Source organism: Larus michahellis, chromosome 2 (assembly GCF_964199755.1).
Source record: "Larus michahellis chromosome 2, bLarMic1.1, whole genome shotgun sequence".
Lineage (NCBI taxonomy): Eukaryota > Metazoa > Chordata > Aves > Charadriiformes > Laridae > Larus > Larus michahellis.
In genome coordinates this window covers 40,562,777-40,587,296 of record NC_133897.1, presented here as the reverse complement: position 1 = coordinate 40,587,296, position 24,520 = coordinate 40,562,777, and the positions used below count along the sequence as shown (strand labels likewise).

At 40.2% G+C, this 24,520-nt stretch overlaps 1 protein-coding gene across 8 annotated transcripts in view; it reads left to right on the top strand.

The window, feature by feature from the left end:
- The window catches only part of SATB1 (SATB homeobox 1), a 94,149-nt gene that overhangs the window by 13,850 nt on the left and 55,779 nt on the right, over window positions 1–24,520 (top strand). For 6 of the 8 annotated variants that reach the window (XM_074574998.1, XM_074574999.1, XM_074574997.1 and 3 more), the window contains exons 2-5: window positions 8,548–8,783; window positions 12,603–12,779; window positions 13,600–13,726; window positions 14,454–14,577. In XM_074574998.1, the coding sequence (XP_074431099.1) occupies window positions 8,573–8,783; window positions 12,603–12,779; window positions 13,600–13,726; window positions 14,454–14,577 (639 nt within the window). In that variant the 5' untranslated portion in view covers window positions 8,548–8,572. Of the gene's footprint in view, window positions 1–3,673; window positions 5,655–5,752; window positions 5,817–8,547; window positions 8,784–12,602; window positions 12,780–13,599; window positions 13,727–14,453; window positions 14,578–24,520 lie in introns of those variants that run through there. The other 2 variants (XM_074574993.1, XM_074574996.1) reach the window with 2 other exon arrangements.

Sequence of the window (24,520 nt, the reverse complement as noted above, 5' to 3'; positions counted from 1 at the left end):
AAAGGAGTTCAAATCCCCACGGAAGCGAGTTTCCCGGCAGTCCTGCTGCCGCTGCACAGCTCTGCATCACCTCCAGCATGGGCTGGCGCTTACCAGTTACCCAAATGGCCACAGAGTTGTCAGAAGTACGTATGTATAAAACCCAATCAGCCTCATCTCCCCAAAGAAATCTGATAAAAGCGAATACACAGCCATGCTGGTTTTGCTCCGCTGCCAGGTCATTTCTGTTTGCGTTGCACAAGAGCCAAGCCGCAAGACTTGGGCCCATATTTCCTAATTTATTTTGAACAAGAAAAGATTGGAATAGAGACCTTAGGAGGCACCGAGGCAGCATGCCACACTGGAGAATTCGTTTTGTTTTGCAGCTACTGAGACTGCTGCTCGAGAGTTAATTCACCCCGAATTGAAAAAATGCAGTCCAACTTTTTAAGTATTTGTCTTATTTCAGCACAACCCAGTGCAAAATGCACTTATATATCATAAACACAGAGCAACAACTTTATTAAGGATTAATAAGCTTTATTAAGCATATATTTGTCCGCTGTATGTTGACTAGAAGCTATGAAAAATGTGATGTTACTATTGCCGCATGTTTAAATGATTGCCTGCATATGTATCCATGACAATATCTATTCATCTTCTGTTCTTTATATATGTTTTTATTCTAAATATCTTTATTCTGGTGGAACATTTTAATATCAAAGTTGACAACAGTGAAGTGCAAATTGGAATAGGTCAAATGAAAATCAGATATCTTGAATCTTGAATTTATTCCAAGTAGTTTGGTATTGATAAGAGAAATCTGATTGTTGTCTATATGTCAAGACGCAGCAGTAATTCGTGCTTTCTAGTCAAAGCAAGGGGTTCCACGCTCAGCCTTCCACATCTAGTAAATACTTTACCAGGCATAAGTGATGCACGGGAATTAGATTAATCCATGTTGTAGGGAGTTTATAAGGTTTAGTACATATATGCAGTTTCAAGAAGAGAGTTATTTTCCATAATCATCTATCTCAAGCATAGGAAGCATATGCATGATTATATAATTAACAGAATATTTGTTTGTCAGTGTTTGGTTAGTGTGCATAATAATATCATTATTAGGCCTTCTGTGCTCCTGTATTATCAGATTGTTATCTCCCTGCTCCTTTAATTCACTGTCTCTGCTTTTTAGATTAATCACTTTGTTTTAATCTGAACATTTAAAGGGTTTTTTGACCATGAAGGGAATGGTTTGTATACACCAAAGCAAAAGTTATTTTAGAACAGATTTTAACCTTTTCTGTTGTTGCTTTTATTGTCGTATCTGGTAGTTCTTTTTTAAGGTGATGTTTTAGTCCCAAACCTTGTTCCAAATCCTATTTTTAAATATCTGTTCTATTCTAATCAGCTCTGCATCTCTCCAATTGTCTTTACTGTCCCTTTTCCTTCATCATACTGCAGGCAGCATACTGCCAGCTGAAACTCTCTCATCTTTCCTGATTGTCTTCTTTAGTGGTCAGTCTTGCTCACCACTGAAGTTTACTCTATCAGACTTTCCTGAAAAGGATGAAAAATTATATAATGTTTGTATTTTCCATTTTGCCCACAAACTTTGAATTTAACTAGTTAACACCGGTTTTCCTCCAAGCATTCAAATGTATTGGGAAAGAATAATTCTCTCGGTTTTTTCTCTTCTTTTTTTTTTTCTTTAGAGGGACTGAATAATACTCAATCTATCTTGTTGGAAAAAAAATTGGTTTCTAAATAAACAACCCCCTAGACAGTTATCCCTTGATCATATGGTATGGAAGACGTCATCTACTTTTTCCCTTGTTTTTCTCTGTGAAACGAGGTTCTTGGGTTTTGGTTTTTTTTCCTTTTCAGCACTCTCGGTAACAATCTTAGTAACCTTTTTCAGGACATGCAACATGTGTACAACTTTCCATGTTTCCTATGTGTTCCACCTCCACTTGCGCTGCTTTGAAAAACAGCCGTATGTAACAGCGCGCTCATTTTCGAGCATTGCCATTTCTTTGCTTCTGAGATTATAATCTATTTTGTGCCTTGCTGAATATGATAAATATTTCATGTATTTCACCCTATTACCATTTTTCTTTTTCCTGCATGCCCTGTATGCTGTTTGTGCTTATTTCGGTGAACGTCAGCTTGTTTCTTTACCTAGTCTGGATGCATTCCTCTTGTTTTATAGGAAGCAATATATGAGTAGTGATAACTCTGCTCCTCATAAGTTTATCGATTTGCCTTTTCTTTGTTCAGAGTCTGTGCTACTTTGTGCATTACGGAATTGGTATTGGCCTCCCCACTTGCCTACTTTGGCGGCTGCTTCAAGTTTGTATGTGCAGTTTGGCATGGGGTTTTTTTTCGTTGTTTTTAGGTTACTACCCTAAACATTTTGGCGATATATCTGCCTGTGCGATAATTCATGTTTGCTTTGGTTGATGATGCAACTTTTCCTTTTAGGCATGGTATACTCAAACACTATGCATTTTATCAATAAAGAAGTTTATTTTTTCCCTTATCTCGCAGCTTGTACAAACTTGTTGCTTTCAAGTTTGTCTAGTTGGGTTACTTTTTCCCCTCTCCCAAGTGCATTGTGGGAAACAAAGTTATGCCTGTCTCGCAGTTATTTATTTTGTCAATACATTACCACCTTTCAGCTTTTTCACCTCATACGGGTGGCCTTCGGGTCCCGCTCTGCAGAGGTGACGCAGGGCGAATTTCTGTGCCATCCCGCGTGGTGGTGGGGTTACGAGCACGCAGCGATGTACGTATTGCTCTTACCTAAAGGTACCTTTGCGGGATGATTCGGCCACACTCATCCTCCTCGCGTGGATGATACCCCCCACGGAAGCGGGGGGGGCGACTGCCTCTCACCCAACCTTTGGTCCTTTTAAAAACATGCCTGGTGCTTTTCGCTCATCGCTGACGATATCAAGGGGCGAGGGGGTTGGGGGGGGGAAAGGAAAAACTTCCTTCTCCCCCCGCGCTGCCTGCTGCCTCCCCGGGGGCCGCCCCCCCCCTTTCTCCTCCCGCCGCCGCCGTTGTGCACCTGCCCGCCGCGGCCGGGCCCGCGCAGCCCCCGCGCCGAGGGGCGGGGGCTGCGCAGGCAGCGCCAGCAGGATATTGTTCAGCCTTCACCCCCGCCCCTCCTCCTCCTCCTCCTCCTCCTCCTCTTCTTCTTCTTACCCCCCCCCCCCCGCCACCGCTTCCCCCCCCACCCTCCTCCCCCTTCCTCCCCACCGGCTCGCCCCCTCCGCCGCGGGGCCCCATCTGCCGGGCGCGCGGCGCGCAGGGGGGCGCGCTGGCCGCGCGGCGGGGCGCGGAGCGGAGCGGGGCGGCGGGCATTGTGCGCGGCGCAGGCTGGGCCGCCTCACCCGCACCCGGCTGCCTGCAAATTCGTGCGCGCCCGGAAGCCGCACGCCTTCTTCCCCCGGTGTCGTTCCCCCCCGCCCCCCCCAACACCGCCATCTCCGCTCACCTACCGCCGGCCACCCCCCCCGCCCCCGACCCATCCCGGCCCGGTGCCCCCTCCCCGCTGCGGTGCCCCTCTGCCACCTCTCCTCTCCCGACCCCCCCTTTCCCTTCCCCCGCCGGCCTCCCCTCCCCCACGCCTCTCTCCTTCACCACCGCCACCTCCTCATCCTCCTCCTCCTCATCCTCCTCCTCCTCCTCTGCCACTTTCTCTCTCTCTCTCTCTCCCAGGACGCGTCGGATGATCCGGGGCCGCCGGGGAAGGGCTCCGGGCAGCAGCGGGGGGGAGGCTGCCCTCCTCCTCCTCCTCCTCCTCCTCCTCCTCCTCCCCCCGTCTCGGGGCTGTTTTTTTTTTTTTTAAAAAAAAAAAAAAGGCAAAAAAAAAAAAGCCGGTGGCCTCGGTGTTATTTTGTATTAAAATGAGGAGGAGGAAGAAGAAGCGGCGGCGGCAGCAGCGGCGGCAGCGAGCGGTAGCGGAGAGGAGAGGAGGCTGCGAGCAGGGGACGGCGGCGGCAGCAGCGGGAGGAGGAGTAGTGATGAGTCAACTAATAATTTAATGGGGACAGAAACAGAGAGAGAGGGAGAGGAGAGGAGAGGAGGGGGGGCGAAGGGGGGTGGGGGGGGGAAGAGAGAGAGAGAGAGAGCAGAGCAAGGCAGCTCCGTCCGGGGACACACACACACACACATACATACATACATATATCCATGTAACATCCAGCAACAACCACCAAACCGGCCTAAATAACAACCATAGTCGGCCAGCCAGGGGAAACGAGAATTAAAAAAAAAAAAAAAAAAAAAAGAGAGAGAGAGACAAAAAAAACCCCAACAAAGCCTACCATTATTATTCTTTTCAAATTATTATTGTTTTTTTTTTTTTTCGCTGGCTTGGTTTTTGTTGTTGTTGTTGGCTTTTTACAACCTTTCTATTTTATATTTTTTACCCCTTCTTGCGAGTAACTCTTCTCGGAGTTCCCAGATTTTCTGCCTTTTTTTTTTTTCTTTGCAGAAGCAGAACCAGTTTTTATTGTGGTTTTTTTTTTCTTCATAGAGAGGGTTGGTATTTTGGGGGGTTGTTGTGTTTTTTGTTTTTTGTTTTTTTTTTTTTTTTTAATTATAATTTCTCCCGGTTTTGGACTCGGAGGGAGTGAAACCTCGTCACTTTTTGTAGTGGTGGTGGTGTGCCTTGTTGTGTGTGTTTCCTTCCTCCCCTCTGTTCTTTTTCTCTCTCCCCTCCTCTCGCTCCCTCTCTCCCCCCTCACTCGCACAACAGCCCCCGGTAAATGAGAGGAGACAGGTCCTCTCTGCTTTTTTTTTTTTTTTTTTTCTCTCTCCCCGGACTGCAAAGGCGAGATTAAAAGTGGCATTTTAGTGCCTTTTTCCTGCAATTTTCTCTACACTTTTTTTTTTAATTTTTTTTTTATCTACAGTAGCGATCTCTGGGGCTGAGGTTTCCGCAGAAAGTTTGGGGGCTGTTACGGTGTGTATTTTTGCGGAGGGGGAGGGGAGCGGGCTCCTTCTGTGTGTGCTGCTCCTCTGGGTGCCTATTGGAGAATAATAGTGTAAGTGACAACCTAGAAGTAGACTTTCTGCTCTTCACACTGGATAGAAAAGCTGCCTTTTTTTTTTTCTTTGCTTTTTTTTTTTTTTTTTAATAACACCCTTTCTCACTTGCTCCTGTACGCGTTGCTTTTATTTTTGAAAGGATAGCTAGACTTAAGTCACCCTCCACCTCAATTTAGACCTGCTACTTTATTTTTTTTTTCAATTATTATTATGAATTCCTCGTTTTGAGCGTTACACTTGTCTGATCAATTTGATCTTCAGCTCCTTCTTCCGTTGCTAAACCTCGAGAACTGGCTCTCTCAAAAGATATTTAATCTGTATTTTTTTTTTTTTTTTTGTCCATTGCCATTTTTGCTCATGGCTACTCTCTTTCTCGCTATCTATTTTTGCCCCTCCCCGCCTAGAGGAAAATAGCAACAAGAAAAAGAGAAAAAAAAAAAAAATATTAGGGGAAGTAGTCCTCAGGTCTGCTGCCCCCCCCTCCCTCCCCCCCCTCCAAAAAAGGGGGGGGACCTAGAAAACATCAGTCTTGAACTTCTTCCTCTTCAAGAGATCGGGCTGCAAAGGAAACCTCCTTTGTTTTTGTTATTTATATGCTGTCAAGTTTTGAAGTGGTGAGTTTCGGGTCGGTTTTGCTAATTTCACTCAGAAAACTGCAGTGTTTCTGTTTCTAGATAAGTACTTTGCTTCTTTGTCTCTTTAAAAGGTCACAGGGAAAGCTTGGCCTGGATTGTGAGAGCCATATGGAACGGATAAGTGCGGAGCCTCTCTCAAATGTGATTATGGGTTTTTATGGGGGAGGGAGGGAAGAGGAGGGGAAAAGGCATGGGGAGGGGGCTGATTCCGGAGGAGAGAAAGAAATAATATAATACCGGCGGCGTTACATCGCGACAAAAGGAGATAGCGCACCGACTCTCATTCAGAAATTGCGCGGTGTGCCCGTACGCGTACGCCCGTCTCTGGGAAACGCTGCCTTGAAATTGTGCTCTTCTCTCCATATGCCTGTGCTGAAAACTTGTAGTTGTGAAAGATGCCTCAATGCGAAAGCCGGGGAAACTCCTTGGCCTGGCACCGGCGGAGATGCTGGTTCTTCCCTTGCAACCCTCTCCCTGGGCAGGCCACGCTGGTTGTTGCTCATCACTATTCCAAACTGAGGTTTCAGTGAACTTTAGCCTTGGGCATGGAGTTTAAATGAGTAAATTAGGTGTTTTATGTGCATGTAATTTTGCTTTGTAACATAAAGCTTTTTACAAGATGACTAAGCGGTGAAAGGATGCCGATGGGTGGGTATTCTCAGGCCAAGCGAAAATGACCCATTTGGTGTTTTGGTTGTAGTCAGTGTATTAACTAAACTGCGATCTATCACTTTTATTCACTGTACGTGATGTAGTGCGATTCTGACTCATGATGACTAGATACTTTTTGTTGCAAAGAACCTCCATGCCTTAGAGTACTTCTGAACTTGCCAAAAGTGACAAGGATTTTCTTGTTTCAGGCTGCTGCTTTATTTTTTTTTTAACACCCCCCCCCCTTTTTTTTTTCTTTTCTTTTTTTGTTAATCCCCTTATTCTTGAGAGAGACCAGTCTCAGAAAAGCAGCCCTATAGTGTGTTAGCATCATCAGAAACATCGGAAGATGTGTAACGGTTTGAGTCTGTAATTCTTTGCTTAGGCTGCAGTTAACACAGTAAAAAAAAAAAAAAATCTTTTCAAAAAGTGGCTAAAACAGGCACGTTTACTGTTAATGAGACACACGACCTAAAACAGATGGGATCAAGATGAATGGTAAATCTTAGCCTGTCACCTTACAGCATAAGGAAAAAAGGAAAAATAACGATTTTCTGAACTTCAGCTGTTCAGTGGCATTCTTGAGGTTGCTTGTAAACGTTCAGATTAATATATTACCTCTTACTTCACCATATCGGGAAAAGCAGCACGGTGTTCAAACAAGAAAAAAAATAGTTTACGGGATGGTCATTGGCATATAAACTAACAACATAGAAGTATAAAAAAAAATCCCAAGATGTTTAGGCTTTAATAGCTTTGCTATGAAATGTGCAGAAAATGTATTGAATTACTAGGCAACTGAAAGAAAGTAGCAATTATCAGATTCACACTAGTCTTTCTAAATATGACTTCCCCAGTGTTAGTATTTGTACTTGCGAATGTAAATACTAGTTCATAAATTAATGTCTAGTCACCTGTCCTTAGTGGTGATTATATTATATAAATAACATAATTGTCAGCATAGTCACACCTTTCTCGGGTAAAACACATAACAATCACACCAGTATTGATGAATGAAATCGTAACCAGAAAGATGTCTCTGTTCTCAGCAACTGATTATTAATTTTTTTTCGATCTACTTGGCAAAACAGATTCTGATGAGTGACAAAAATCCTCAAAACTTACTCCGTTATGTTCTAGGCTTGGGAGATTTTTTAGTGATTTCACTGGAATTGTTATTCCTGAACGGAGGTTTCAAAAGTTTATAAAAAGGGGGAAATATAGGCATGCTAACATTTTCTTAATTTGCTATTGAAATTAATTCTGGGTTTTGGTTTCAAATAGCTGTGCCAGCACGTAATTTAGCATCACTCAGGGTACGGTTTGGGGTTTTTTTTTAATATTTAAGGGCTAGAAAAGTACTATAGAAATTGTGGGTTTTTTTTCTAGCATTGTTTTGTGAGACACTACCTTCTCTTCTCGGTTATTTTTCTTAATTCAATGAACTACTCCATTTAACACTTAAAAGCTTAACATCTGAAAAATTTCATATGCATGTTTTGAACTTTGCGAAAGTTGATAAACTCTTTGTATAATGTTGGTTAGTAAACTCAAAAGCAACCATCTCCCGCCACTGCTTTCTGAAGTTAAATGCTAAATTCTTTTCTAACTTTTGGTTTTAAGGGGGGGAGGACTTGTAAATGGTCAATATTCTACATGTCCAATAAATCTGTTGCTCCCTCAACTGAAGTTTTAACAGTGTCTCTATTGTTGTGCATCCATTTTTTTAATCGAGTAGATCGAGAAATGTTTCACTTGAATCTTTTTCTTTCTCTATCTCTCTCTCTCTTTTAATGCAATAAAACCACCTGGGATTAATAAGAAACCTTTCTGTGAGATTTGTAACAATAGCTGTGTTGGAGCACATACCTTGACAATCATCATCATTTATATGAGTCTTAGTCTTTCTCAGGTTCGGTAGAATATTTCTGAAGTTGTTTGTTTTTTTTTTTTTTTTAAAGGGGTACTATAGTTGGCTTTTAAAAAATATTTCCACCAGATTATGATGCGATCTCTCTATAAACTGGGGTATGAGGTCATTTTTGGAGAATAAGTTTGTTTCTTTTAAAAAAGGCATCTTCTTTCCAGTTAAAATAGATATTTATTCTTCTTTATGAGCTTACGATACATATATATCTCTCTCTGTACATGTGCAGGCTGTGTACGTATACATATGCGCACACGTGTACAACATATATATTTTTTTTTTGAATCATGGCAGGTGATCTTTAGAGGCGGGACTGAGTATGGATCATTTGAACGAGGCAACTCAGGGGAAAGAACATTCAGAAATGTCTAACAATGTAAGCGATCCGAAGGGTCCACCAGCCAAAATTGCGCGCTTGGAACAGAATGGGAGCCCATTAGGAAGAGGAAGACTTGGAAGTACAGGAACTAAAATGCAAGGAGTGCCTTTAAAACACTCTGGACACCTGATGAAAACTAATATTAGAAAAGGTAACACTTTTGATAATTCTGCATTGGAGAAATATGATTTATAATATTTGGGGGGGGGGAAGCATACTTTTGCAGACTCTGCTTCATTTATATTTCAGGATTAAATCTCCATTCTAAAATACTATATATTCCCAACTCTGATATAAATCACATTTGGGAAATGTAAGCTTCATGCTTGGGTGGAGCATCTTGCTTTACAGGGTGGAGTCTGATTTTTGTTAAGGTAAAGGCTAGCTGCCCTGATTAAAGCAAATTCCTACATTGCAATAGAAGTAATACAATGCCTTAATTCTTTGAGTGAGCGTTGGGCTAACGCAAAAATCCGTAAGAGTAAATAGCGAACCCCCAAACCAAATTCTCGCCTTTCCTCTTAATGATGGTCCAAGCTTGGAAGGGCAGCAGTATTTCCATAACAGTTGCAAGTTGGTTGAAAGGAGAGAGTGTAAATCTTTAGGTATCACATTGGAGAAGTCATTTATGATGTCAATCTTCGCAGTTTATTTTCTTAAGTACAATTCATTATTGAACAATGAACAACTTGGGTGTCATATTTTTCAGTGGCTGGTTTGCTGTAATTAGACATTTACACAAGGAAAAGGCACATTTAGAGTCATTGATGTTTGTATATGGATGGCTTTTGTTTGCATTGAAAATACTTTTAATGGACAGTAATCTATAAATTTTGCTTATGAAAATGTGCAAGTCTTTTTGACCGTGTCCTGCAGGTTTTCTAATTTAAATCAAAATATCCTGCATGTAATTTGGCGTTTGTTTTAAAACAGCCTCTACTTTTCTCAGTATAATCGGTGTATGTTTATAATCCATATTTTTCTAGCATTTGCTAAGCAGAGTGCAAAATGCAACCAAGACTGTTAAACGCACAAAGTTAGAAGGCAGAGGAATTTCATTGTGTCCGATGCATAACATTTATCGTACAATCATTTATTTTTTCCTCGGTTTGACGAAAACAAAGAATATATTGATCCTGAAATGAACAGACACAGCAGTCCGTATTGTTAGATCTTTATCTATTAAAAATGGAAAAACAGCACTTCAGCAAATTCTTTGGCCTCTGCTCATGATTACCCTATTTATTGATTGTTTGCCAAGAATGTATGCATCTTAAGAAAGCCAGGGTAAGAGCATTAAAAATATAATTTATTACGGCTTTTCAAGCAGAGTGCATTAATATTGTACAGTGAAGCAGTGGGGCTATATAAAAAGGACTTTCTGACGCCTGCAAACATATAAGTTCCATAAATTCCTAAATAGGAGATTTCAGCTGTCTCTGGTATTATGTGATATTTGCACAGCAAACTTTAATGCCAGGACAGTTTTAGACAAGGATTCTACAGACTTCACTGCTCCTTATGGCAGACGTGCTGTTTACACAGACTCGTAAACCTTCAGCAAAAGCTCTAACACTGCCTTCAGGTTTAAATCATGCTGTATTTTTAGCAGCGAGCACTGACCAATGCTCTCCCCTTTAATACTAGAAGGTTATGAAGTTGCTGCACTTGGAGGTCTTGCCAAGTACTAGCAGGAGCGATCAGCCAGCTGAGATTGTGCTCTCCTGTATAACATTTTTCACATTAACAGAAGGACACTAGTGACAGTTTGCTAAAAGATTTAGTGGCTCGATTTGTAGTCAGACGGTACCTGTGTCGCACTACCAGGATCCACCTCTGATAATCTAATCTACGCTGTACATCAGAATTTAGCCAGGAGGTTGGCTCTCCCGGGTCGGTTAAAGTACCACGTTTTTCAGGACGCTGCACCTCACGAGTCCCTGTACCTGGCAAAAAGTGTGCTGACGTGCAGCGAAGTACCTGTGCGTTACTAGTTTTGTGTCTGACCGTAGCTTAATTTGTAGGAACCGATAAGGGGGGGAAAAAACAAATACGCTTTTAGCTGTCTTGGAGTGTATCTGCACTATTTGTTAAAATGAAGCTTTGTTTACATTTTATCTTCAGGTATTAACGGTGAAACTACTTAAGAATTTTGAGCCCTCTCTCGGAGTCAGAGGGTAGTAGGTCAAATATCAATTGTGAGAGCCTGGAAAGGGGGGAAGAAAAAGCCCCACCACGTTTTTGCAGATGAAGTGTGTGTGTGTTTTAGAAAGCTCTCCATAGCTTAATTAAAACCAATGAAGAAATCACCAATTTGCATGTACTGCTTTTGCTTTGGTCTTCTCTCCCTTCCTGACCAGTCTCACTTAGGTTTAAAAAGAGAAAAAAAAAAAAAAAAAAGAAGAGAAAAAAAAAAAAAGCTCCTTCCTGCACTACATAAATATTGGCAAGCTTTTAGTCTTGTCTTTCATGCTGAGCCTATTGGGCAAACTGGAGTGAGTTTGTGAGCTTTTCCAAGCGAGCCTGAAGGGGTTTGTTTGCCAGAGATTGACTCTCTGGTGAACAGATGTAGTTTAAATATACGTGCTTAAGAGGTATCTTTTTTATCGTGATTTCTTGCTATACGTTAGAGCACAAATCAACAGACGCGGTCTTAAAAGCGTGTATCTATTGTCAAGAGTAAATCTTCTTTTTCCACTCTGGTATGTCTGGTGCACCTTAGCAGATTAGGAGGTTTCCGTAAGTCTAGAGGGCAGTGGTTATAGAGGCATTAACATTGTAGGACTAATTGGAGTTCCTGGGTGCCCTGTTAAAATAACCCTTGTCATCATTTATGCTAAAGATGATACCCCTCTGGCAGGCTGCCACAAGACAGTTCTGTACATCTGCTTTTAACCCTTTTGCTTTCTGTCATTAAGAGATCCTAACCTGCGCCGCTGGAGGCAGCGGGACAGGACCGGGGCCTGAACCCATGGGTACGAGGTCATCGTGTCATCCACCTCCGTCCGGGAGGGATTGTCACAAAGTCTAGAATTCTGATTGTCGGGAGAGACTTTGTCCCTAAAACAGCTTAGGTCATTTGTTACTCGCTGGCTGTTGTCAAAAGGGAGGAAAAAAAATAAAAATTAAAAAAAAAAAAAAAAGAAAAAAAAAAGAAAAGACGAAAGGCAAAAAGGTTGTTTGCTTAATAGCCTACGCAGCATAGGGAAGGGGTTGTCGTATGATGCTGCAAAACTAGAAATTAGTAATTACTTTCAGGCATACCAAAATAGCAATGAATACCAGAAATATAGAATGTGAAGTGCTGGAGGCAACAAACAAACAAAAAAATACCCCAGACTGCAGGTACACTTCTTAAACCGGCATTGAAATCATGATTTGTTTCTTAAAGATGCGACTGAAAGTAGGGCTCAAGTGCACTCAATGAATGAAGCACGAATTAGTGTTAACTTTTGCCTTGTTTCCTTGTGTGCTCTTTTCAGAGCGAATGTATAACACGCAAGGTGATTTGTTGTTGACGTTGAAGGCAATTAAATATTTTTGGCAGGACTAAGAAAGTTTTAATGTTAACGAACAAAATTATGTAGCTGGTACTAAAATGGCTCACAGTGAAGACATCTGCAGTATGTATTTAGGTTCTCGTGCTGCCTGCTACTCACAACAAATCAGGCAGGACACAGAGAATCAACTTCTCTTCAGTCAACCTTGTTATTTCTATAGAAGGTAATTCTTTAATCTGTATCCGATCAAGCGAGGTAAATTTGCATTTCTGCTTTTCAGAGAGATGGATGTTTTGTAGAACTTTCTCTTTTGGGGGGAGGGCAAGGGGAATATGTTTATCAAATATTTGTGATGATTCTTGATGCCTCCTCTGCCTGTTCGTACAGGTTCTATTTACATAACGCTGTATAGACCCACCTACTCTACTATAACTCAAATTTAATATGTTAAATTTAATTTTTTTTAATAGGAAGTATGCTTCCAGTTTTCTGTGTAGTGGAACATTATGAAAATGCCATTGAGTACGATTCTAAGGAGGAGCATGCAGAATTTGTGTTGGTGAGGAAGGATATGCTTTTCAACCAACTGATTGAAATGGCATTGCTATCACTTGGATATTCTCACAGCTCTGCTGCCCAAGCAAAAGGTAAATAAGATTATGAAATTGTACGATGAATTATGTTTGTTTGTGGGGTCTTGGGGGAGGGGCAGGATTGATTTCAGGAATGCGATGCAGATTTCACTTCTGAAACTTCTTGCGGATTCTGTCTCTGTATATTATTTTTTTTCCTTAATGTATTTTTGTTTAGTTAGTGCACGTTTTGTTCATGGGGAATGTGGAGGTAGATTCTTTTTTTTGTTGTTGTTGTTTAAAGAAAAAAAAAAGACTTCAACTGAATCATTAGTATGCTTATTGACCTTAATAATCTGCTCCACTGAGGATCCACAAGGAAGTGTAAAGCATATTTGAGCAGATGGACTGTTGAGAGTCAACTTGCATTTATGACTGAACATCCAGCTCTATTTCTTTTATTTTGTTCCTGATGGTTTTATAGACTGCAAATATTATTATTTTTTTTTGTTGTACTCAGTCCTTGCATTGCAAAATCCTCTCTAATTTATTAAGAGGAATGCTAACTATTATATCATGTCCTATTGAATTCATGGGAACTTAGGAAAATAGACTTCTATACATATTAAAAAAATCTCTACTGTAATGCATTTGTATAATTTCATAATATAGATAAAGCATATCCTTGGTGGTGTGTGGGTGGGGGTTTTTGGGGAGGGTGTTCTTTTGTTTTGCCAGATTTAAGAGGCTAGAAACAAAGGTGGTGATCTTGTTAAAATCAGATATTTCTTTTGCCCCTAGGAATTAACAGGTAAATTACTTTTTTTTTTTTTTTCAATTTTTCCCTGCCCTTCCTGCCCACTCCCTCTCTCCTTGAAAAATAAAAATCCCACAGGGCTTATCCAGGTTGGGAAGTGGAATCCAGTTCCACTCTCCTATGTGACAGATGCCCCTGATGCTACAGTAGCAGACATGCTGCAAGACGTGTATCATGTGGTCACACTGAAAATCCAGTTACACAGGTAAGTTGCGTACCAGTTCTGGGACGTGAACTGTTACTTGTCTGCTCTCACTGTTAATATTGCTTGTATTTAATTCCCACTGTGCTGTGCGCTCCAAGTACAAAGGCTTATCTAAATTCCTTTTTAGTTACTCCGATTCTTGTTCAACTTACAGTATAGTATTGCAGAAAACTTTTATAGCTCTGATACATAGGTTTTCTTTGGATATCTCATTAAAACTATATTGCATTTTAGTCAATTAAATGATGCATTACAAGAAGGCATTTTACATAAAGTTTACTTAAGAGAAAAATATTTTTGCATATCATGAACGGTACCATCTGTGTGCATTTTGTAAAAGAATGACTTGCTCACACTTATTGTTGCTGTCTAGGTTCTTAAATTTCACCGTGACAAAAAAGAAAAAAACGGTTAATATATTAATGCTTTTCATGATCAGTCGTGAGAAAGCATTACACCTTAAATTGTTTTACCAAGCGCATCAGAGCAGGAAGGTAGAAGTAACATGAAAAAATAGTCGCCACATGCAGCTGATGTATAATTCATGCATCAATACAGCAGATGTGTTGTATAAAGTAATTAACTAATCGGAACAATCAGGAGACCGAGAGCAATCTCCAGATGCATCTGCTTGATGCGCAAAATGAAATCTGTCTGTCTTAAAGGAATGTTCTGCAGCAGGATGCAATCTTGTAATAATCCCTTTTCTAATCTGTGTTTCAAATAGTTGCCCTAAACTAGAAGACTTGCCTCCTGAACAATGGTCTCACACAACAGTAAGAAATGCTCTGAAGGACTTACTGAAGGATATGAACCAGAGTTCATTGGCCAAGGAATGTCCCCTTTCACAGGTACTTAGCATAACATGTAATAAATAATAAAGCACTATAGGCAACGCTGATGTGAGATTTGAGATTTCCACAGGCTGTAGCAAGTGGTACCCGTGGAGTGAATCTGCCAAAAATGCAAATTCATTTGACCACTTCATGATCTTTATAAATACGCCTGATTCATTTTGAACGTAGTCTTACAACATTTCCCATGGGGAGTCGTGAAAGGTTGTTTACACCACACTAAAATTGTCTCACAGCAAACTGGATTTTAACTGGTTTTTGTCTTCAGTCTTTGAACTGCTTTGATGTAACTACTTTTTTCAAGCACATGTGTTCAAGACGTTAAAAGGCTCTTTACTTACTGCTGTCAAAAGTACTATTGAATCTGAATGCTTGTTAGATAACCTACAGTAGTTTTAAATGCTAATTCATAAAATGAGACAGTCTTTGGCATGCTATATGAGAAGGGAATAAAGAATAAAGCTCTTTGGATGATGTGTTGTTGTTGCAAACAACCAAAGGAAAATCAGCCATTTATTAGCTCTAATCAAAATATACCTAAACAAAAATGAAACCTCAATTTATGCATTGCTAAATACTGAGCTGATGCTTTCCTCAAGCCTTAGTTGTATTGTTCTTTTTTTGCCATTCTCTTCGTTGTTCTTTTGTCAAATTCCTGTGAAGGCGCAACTACTTCTGCGCAGTACAGTGTCCAGTGATGCTGTGGTGGGAACATTGTATTTATTTTCACCTTTTACATTTTAAAATGTATTTTGTTGTGGTGCAGTGGAGATAAATTCAGTATACAAATAAATAACGCTGGTTGTGGTAGGGAGGGGAAAAGGGAAATTAAGGAAGTCAAGGTATTTTTATGGGGATTTTATTTCTCTTGCTCAGAATCTTGGAGACTTTGTCTCCAAAAGACTTCAGTTAATCTATAGAGGACAACTCTCTTTGTCTATCTGTCTTTCCAGCAGATATATTAGCAGGCTGTTTTCCCGTCACTTTTTTTTCTCCTATGGTTAGATTGCTTTCAGTGATGTGGCTACAATATAGGAAGTTTTGAAGTGGAAATAATCAAAATTATCTTCACTGGTTGCAAACCATTCCGGTAATATGTCTGCAAAGTTATCTTGTACGTACCTACTATAAAAGCATGTGATTTTTTGCACTGCTGGCTTATGCCAGCACTGCAGATAATTTGGGATTTTTCTCCATTTTAATCTAATAGCGCTAGTTTTTACTTGGTACTTGATAGAAAGCAAGTAAATTCTGTCAAAATGGAATATTTCATTTCTATTTGGACATCGTGTTTCACACAACAGCTTCCCTATATATAGGTAGATGATGCAATGAAAAAGCATAAAAAAAAGTTCTTAGATACTTCCCTAGAGACGGTATCATGATACTGGAGACAATTCAATAATTGTACTCTTTTAAAAAGTTGTTTTTAAACTATACTGAATTTTTCTATTCTAATTTTAATGGACAAAAACAGTCTTGCCTAATAACAGCTTTTGAAGTTAGCACTTGAGATGACCAAAATCCCAGATTACAGAACTCTGATTTGGGGCTGTTTGATTATTCTTTTGCACTTCTTTGTTTGTAAAAGAATATACTTAAAGCCGTGAGCTTCTTTCTGTTATTAGAATCGTGCTTATTACTTTTGTCGTCTCTATCTTCACCAGTGTTGCAGTTTTTGGGTTGCAAGAATTTAAATAGCTACTGCTTCTCTCTTTTTTCCCTTTAAAGATCAAATCACATTAAACTTAAAATACATTTATTTATTCTTAACTTTTGGAAAAACCAGCTGTTACAGCAGTTGATTGAGAGCCCGTCAGTCAGTCTAAATCTTCCCGTTTCCCTCGGGGAGCTTGAGGGAGGACGCCTTGATCTGACGGTGTCCTTTTCACATGATGAAACTGATCTGAATTCTTCCTGTATTTGCCTAACTAATAACTCATTGTGCATCGCTCCTATGGAAAGGACACTGATTTGAGAGTGCCTGTGTTTTGTTACACATATTAAATCTGGAGAATTGCCCTGCAGTGGTGTGCTGCGGCAGCAGAGGTGAGAAGTAAGAGCGAGGCGGCGGTTAGGAGGCAACGTTCCTGTAGAGGGTCCATCAAAATGCCAGCGTGGGAGACGACTCTGAGAGCAGAGAAGTGGCCTCTCCTCTTATGTACTTCCACGGGCATAGGTAATGCCATATGAAGTGCTTCATCACAAATGCAAGCTAATGCAGTGACACCGTACCATAACTTATTAACACTGTTATGGATATAATTTATTAACCACAGAAAAATGACTCAAAGTGGAAATGAGAGTAGTTATCGTTTTCTGTCACTGTCATTAGCAGTGCTCTGTTTTGTGTAGGTACGGAAGGATTTGTTGCGAGGTATTTAAGTTGCTGTGCTCAATGCGTGGCATCTCTGAAGCCCCATTTAAGCATGGAAAACTGAGAATCATTGTCCTCACTTAGAATTTACAGTATTTCCTTAATTAATCTTGCATTTTGCGTATTAAAAAATTGCTCATATTTATTCAGAATACCGACATTCTATGTACTGAAAAAAAATACCAAGCAAACTATTTTTATAGTGCAGGTATATTTAAGAGCTTGAAAATACGTGAGCAAACAAACTTTTAGATCCAGTTCATCTTAATTATAGAGTCTTGAAAACTTAACAGCATCATCTACTTGAGTGGGTTTTCTTTTCCTTTTTCCTTCTAATTTTTTTTGCCATTCTCTTTCTTGTCCAACTGAAACATTGCGGCATACGGGTATGAACTCTTCATGCCTTCTGCAGTAAAATACCAGTGTGACTTTTGCTCTCATTAGGAGAGTTGAATACATGGTCTCTTTCGAATCTACTGTAATTGTCCCACCCCGCGACTGCCGGGGCCACCATGAAAGGCCAGGTTTATCGCTCGCTATATGAGCCCGTATCGCGGGGAATCCCCATTGACATGACTTGGAGTTCTCAGGACGTACTGGAGCAAATGCATGGCTCTGGAATCGCAGAGGTTTTGTCTCAAATTTTCGGTATCAAGCAGGAAAGGTAAAAGGATGCTGTGAATTTTGCATGGGAAAGCCAAGCCTGTTCTGCATTATGCGCTGCAGTGTGTATTTTCGTGCTTTACCTTGGGTTTGCAGATTGTATTACTAGAGACTAGCAGCATACGCAGATGCTGGGTGAAAGACCTCTTGCATTTGATATGCGATACCATTTCTGCTTCCTCTCCAGACCCCTTTTGATGGGGAAGGCAACTTGGAATTTAATCTAGGGCTCAATTTTGGGCCATCTTGTGCATTCCATTAAATTGGTGCATCTTGTGAGTGGCCTAGATCTCATTTCCCTCCTGTTTTGGCTCTTTAGTCTCCAAAGGGTTGTAAAGAAATTGTTCTACCATCAGTTCTTATTTCCAACCCCTCGCACAGAAGCTCTACTCTACCTTAGTCTGTTGGGACCTGCTCTAAAGTGATCAGGCAGGCAGGCCTGTTGCATTTATTTATTTAATGCTAGTCCTTCCATCTCTTTACTCAGTCTTCGTCCTAGCATTTTCATGCTTTGTTTTCACAGTTGTACTCTATTTTGGTTTTTAGTGCAGAACTCTCTTATTACTTCCACAGTTAAAATAACTGAAATACTACAGGGTGTGTTTATACTGATATTAATAAGGGTTTATTTTGTTTTGTCCCTATTGAGTAATCATCTCTCTGTATATATATAGATAGATAGATAAGCTTTTATGAGGGAGAGGAGAGCAACATGGGCTATTTGCCCAAGAAAAGGCTGGAAATTCTTTTGATAATTCTGGAACAAACTCACTATGTGCTTTTGAACATTTAGATGTACCCATTCTCTTGAGTTCCTGTCACCTTTTCCATGAAAGGAAGATAACAAGTCACCTACCAAACTAAGAGATTGTAGAGATTAATTAGTATCCGGGCACTGTTTTGAAAATATGGCAGTGACCAAATGACGTTGACTTTCCCACTGATATTATCTCATGTGAATTTTTTCTAGAAAGATTTTCTAAATGATTGTTGTTAGTATTCTCAAATAAGCTTGGGTTTTTTAAAAAAAAAAAAGAAAAATTTTTTTGCACTTTATCAAATGACTGCAAAAGCATTTCTGAAGCAAGATATTAATTCTTTCTCTTCCCCTGTAGTATAGCTAGCCTAACTCTCAGGACAACCAATAGCCAGTGCATTATAGATCAGAGAATCCAGGCCTGATGTGTAGCAAAATCTCAAGTCTCATGGTTTATTGTGTTTTAAAATATTTTGTAGGGACATGCAATATTGCCATGGAATATATCCAGAGTCTGTGATACTTACGGACAGTAATTTATGGGCATTGTATTACTATTTTGAATTTTTTGGAAGATATTTGTGTGTGACACCCCCCTCCATCCCCCCCTAAGTCTGTAATGTCTTTTAGATAATTTTGCTCTTGATGCTGAGGGAATGGCATTTTTCCAGTTAGAAGGATATACGATCGCATTTCGTAAAACGTATGTGCGCACAGAACAAGTGCTGGTACGATACCGACGTCTGAATAGTTTTGCACTTGTGATAAATATAGCTATCCTGACTGCATTTTGATCAAACTTCCTTGCTGTAGCGAAGGATTGTCTGCATCTGACATGGGCATAATAATATAGATCATATACTTCCCTTTTTGTTCAGACATCCTGCCCTGAATTTGCATGCTATTTTATGCAGGCGTCGTGCAGAGACACCAGGCAGAAAGCTTGCTCGGAACATCGGTGTTCTCTCAGTTCACCTGATCTGAAGGCATCTGGCCATTGTAGCAAATAAGCAGCATAATAGAAATACTCTCGCATTTCCTCGCTGCTGTTCAAACCCCCTCCCCCCAAATTCCCAACCATAAAAAGTGGGGTTAGCTAAAATTAAAATTTCCAGACCTATAAATAACCAAGGAATGAGGTATCAAGAGTTGCCAAAATACATACTTTTTATGAGCAATTTTTAATTCATGCTTACAAAACTGAAAGGTGTTTTTTGCCCTCCCCTTTCAATTTTACCTGCCTAGACCTGAGATCAAGTCCTTGGATTTCTTTGTTGCTTGTGATTCTCTTCTCTCCTTCTCTCTTCCTCCTCCCCCCCTCCCCCAATAATTAATAACCTCAGTAAGGAATGCAGCTCCTTTTTCTACTTTAGAAGTTGCTGTACTTTAGATTTTAAAGATGTCATTAATTATTTCAGGGGAGTAAATCCTTGAGGGCCTGGGCTCAGGTTTTGGCAGGCAGGGCCTTTCAACCCACCCCTCAGTTGCTCAAGAGCGTTCACTCTGATGTCTCTTCAAGCTGATGTGGTATCTGGATTATTTTTTTTTTAAACATTTTTGATTAACTATTCAAATTTGTGACCATGATTTTTAGTCATCCAGGTAGAACGGGCCGTACAGAGCCTATTGCTGGTGGGATGGGGAAGGTGAAATGCACTGCATGAGGACACTCGCAGGGTGCTCAACTGCTGTTTTGGTCACCGATTTATGTTCTTTAGGTGCATCTGAATGCTCCCAGTGTTAAAGCTATGTCAGTCTGTCTACCATTGTTTTATCTGGGCAGCACCCTATTAAAAGAGGAAAAAAAATAGCTTTTTTTTTTTTTCCTGCCTCTTCATTAGAACTATAATGAGGATGTCGAAGTCCCTTTCCAAAACAGTTATAGGGTCTGGGTTTATTATGGGCGGGAGGGGAACATACCTTGTTTCTCAAATAAATGCAGTTTCTGACTTCAGAGGTCTCTGCAAGGTGTCAGCGTGTCCCTTAGTATCTGTCCTGTCATGAGGTCTTGCGTTTCTGCTTCTGAAAGAGTGGAGAAGAGTCCAATGGAGGGATGGTGCTAGTTTTGATTTTGTGGTGTAGTTTGGTTTTGGTTTTCTTTTTTTTTTTTTTTTTAACAGTCCTAAAGTCAGCTGCATGGAGATATAAGCAGCTGTCTTCCGCTAGGCTCGCCTGTGAACAAAGTACAGAATTCATGCTTTTTTAAGGGAATAACATTTTTGGGACTGTGCTCCCCACTTTGTGTGCTAACAACTTGGGATTGTATCTTGGCAATTTTGAGAACTGTGTCATGTGAATGATTATCTGCGTCATATGGACTTCAAGTTTTAGGGAAGTGACAGAATAAAAAAGGAACACAGCACGTTTTCTTCTGATACGTTTTCCGTCTAAAATGTGCATGTGTTGTAGAACTGATCCCCACTCCACTTCTGTTTTCACTCAGTGATCCTGAGAATGGTACATAGAATAACTTGCATTTTAAATATTTGCGGTTATGTTCTTCTTGTTTTATATATATAAAATCATGCTTTTTTTTTTATTTTTACATTCACTGGGTTAGGAGGCAGCCAAGTAATGCACTGCTACAAAATTCTGTATTCATTCATTCATGTTTCTCGCATACTTCTTAACACAGTCATGGCCAAGTGTGAACCCTGATTTATTTATTTTTTTCCATAACTTTATTAGAGGGTTAGCAAGCCACTCCTCCAGTGTTCTTTAAAGCAAGATTGCAAATAAGTCTCTTTTTTTCTTCTTATTGGCAAATTGTTGGCTGTAGAGTACTGCACAAGTATAAACAACATGAGAGATCCTTTAACATAACATGAGAGAGCCTTTAGTCGCTTTGCTCCCTAGCTTTGGAACTCATTGCCAATTGAAGCAAGGAAAGCTCTGGCTGTTGGGACTTTTAAATCTAGACTTAAAAGTTATTTGTTCTGTTTAGCATTTTTAAAATGATTCTATTAGGAATTGTATGTGCTTCAGTTTTAATTTTAACTCATAATGATTGTAAAGCACCCTGGGATGCTTGCATGAAGGGCGCTACAGAAACCCAAGATTGTATTGTACTGTGTTGTAATGTATTGTATTATTACATGGTGCTGGAGTTGGACCACGGACAATTCATATAGAAAGCATTTGAATACTTAGCTAAAGATAAGGAGTGCGTGTGTGTGGGGGGGTACTGTCGCTTCTTGCTTCTTTTCCCCCTTTTCTGTCAGTTATTTTATTAAACTAAATTAACATGGCAGTTATTCCCTAAGAAATGCCAGCATAATTTACTGCTGCAAAGGGGCTCAAAATGTAAACCAGATGATAAACTAAAAATAAAAAAGTCCACATTAAGATTTAATTGCACTTCCCTTTCTATATTACGTTCTTATGTAAAATACATTACAAAACAGTACTTTCTTTATCACTTCCTTCACTTTTAACTGAATTTCATTAACAATAAAGAAATATATTGTCTCTGTTTCAGTAATGTCATTTGACAGTTAATCCCTTAACTTGATGTACATGTCTTTAAGATATTTTTTTTTCTAAATATTTTTTTTTCTAAAGAACATGATAGCACTGAGTGGAGCCAAGTATTGCACAATCATGTGATTTGCAAGTTTCCCAGCTCGCAGCTTTGCCAGTGCAGGTCAATTCACACCTGCCACACTTATGCCATTCTGGTCCTCATGTTGCTTTTCCTTGGTGATTGTCAGAGGTAGAGAGAGTTGTGCGTGCGGCTCCTTCCTTCCCCCCCCCCCCCCCCCCGCTCCAAATGTGTGGTAAACCTTGTGCATTGGAAGTGTCTGCTCAGGAATTAAATGGAGTTTAATTTCTGTCCATTAGGAAGCTGCTATCCACATCGCCAATTAAGCCTTCTATTTAAAGGGCAAGGAGATACGTATGTCTACGTCTTAATCACTGCTGCGACTGGTTTGCAGAGACCTTCCCTGACTGGTTCAGTTATTACTAGCAGTGGTGGGAGGCACAGAGATCGGTGTGGTTATAAAACCTACCCAAAAGCTGAGCGAATTCTGTAGGTGCTGCAGCGTCACTGTCAGCAGATCTAAAGCTGAGGTACGCCCGTGTTAGGGGACGCAGGGCTGTAGGCATAAAGATGCGTCTGGAGAAAATTACTTGAATTGGTAATAATCTTTTACCTGACAGGAATGAAAGCTAAGCAGGACCCACTTACTGAGAGGCAATGCTAAGAGACGAACACCTCTTACCTTGTCAGACCAGACTCATTGCAGGTCCTCACTCTAATCATAACTTAGAAGAAGAGAGATGCATTTCTCAAACAGACCCTGAGCAAAATTCTCAGAGCTTGCTTCCTCCCCACTTTATTTCCGCCGCCCCCCCCCCCCTTTTAATTAATAATTAGGTTCTTCCTTTTCATTTCCCAGAAATGTGGTAGGAAAACCTAAGGCGAGGGTGAGCTTTGTCTCTCTCTCTCCTTGGACACTTCTTTAAGAACAGCACAAACAGTATCAGATTCACCTGGTGCCTTGCAGCAGTGATCGGAGGACAGGTTTTTCAGGACAGCAGCAACCTCAGACCTGCCTCACTCCAAGCCATGGAATAAACTACTCAGAAGGGAAAACTTCTGTTCCCCAGGGGTGGGAGCACATGAAAGGTTCTCCTCATATACACCTGTCTCTTAATTATTTTTATTTTACTTTCTAAGTACTAAGATTTCCTACATTGAGAGCAGCAGTTCTTTCGTAAGCTTGCACTGGAAGAGGGGCAAACTGCGTTAAAGCATAATCTGTGCTTGGCTGTGCCACCTTTCGAAAGGATTTGATGCTCTTCAGTAAACTGTTGTGGAGAAGGATGGGTTTCATGATGACGACAAACTGAGGGACATGCGAAGGATGCTAGTGTCAAGGGCTTTTCTAGGGATGGAGAGGAGATTTCAGCTCCCTAAGTTTACGTAGTATATTTGTATTTAAATCAGTACATCTGGATTCTCTCAGAATTGTGTGGGGTTGTGTGTGTATATGTGTGTGTATATATATATATATGCACACGCATGTATCACAATAAAATTCCACCAAAATATACTTGCCAGCTAGTATGTCCCCAAGCTCTTAAAGCTGTGTTCCTTATTCTGCACTTGTTGTAGGGAGGAACTTTGTTTGCTAAACCTAATCTAGCTACACTTTTTCCGTTTCTATGTTTTAATATAAGGGGGGACTCAGAAAAAAATCTGAATAAATAAATCCTCAAAGTGCATGTGCATATTCCACATGGAAGGTTAGCCTGAACATTTCTTTTTCGAGATATGTTCATCCAATCTTGCATCTTTTTATGAATTCTTCAGAGCATCTATACTTTTCACAAACTCTTGTCAGTGAAAGGCAGCAACACAGAGGTGAAACTAGTATCTTGGCTAATATAGCTGCTTAAAATGTCCCCTTCATATGATTTTACTTAGCAGAAGTTAAGAACCCATAGCAAAATTTATACTCTAACTCATTTTTCTCCTGAAAAATTTTTACATTTTACTGAGGACAGAAAGTTGTTTGCTCATGTGCTTTTAGCCGCATAAATAGAATTTGGGTCTATATGATTAAGAATAATCAGACGTACAGGTGGCTCATAAAGAGGCACGTGGCCTGAAACAATAAATCTGACACTTAACCATTTAAACAAAGGGTAGGCAAGGGATGTTATGTTTGGCACTAGAGGAGTGTTTAAGCAAGCAATCAGAGGCACGAGAGATGCACTGACTAGGAGCGGAAATCAATGAAGTTCAAACTAAAAGCTAGTCATACATTAAAAAAAAAAAAAAAAGGGTACCTATCTAGTGAAAGAGATTACCGTGGGATGTGGTGAAAGAGCCAGCACAAGAAGTTTCAGATCAATATCAGATGTTTACTCTAGCTCAGCCACAGGTAACTTGGCTGAATTCAGAAATTGCTGTATGAACTCTTTATGTAGAGTCCAAATAGATGCTCAAAATGGTCCCTTTTGGCTTTAAAAATCTGCAAAAACTCGTGTAGGAAAAGGAAAAGAGATCAAAGAAAGGGCTTATCCTAACCACCAAAAGAAATTCAGCAAGACAACTGTTAGTGCTACTGAGTCTGATGACTTCTTGTCTGGACATTGTGCCTTAGGGCTCAGCTTCATGCCAGACATCTGATGCT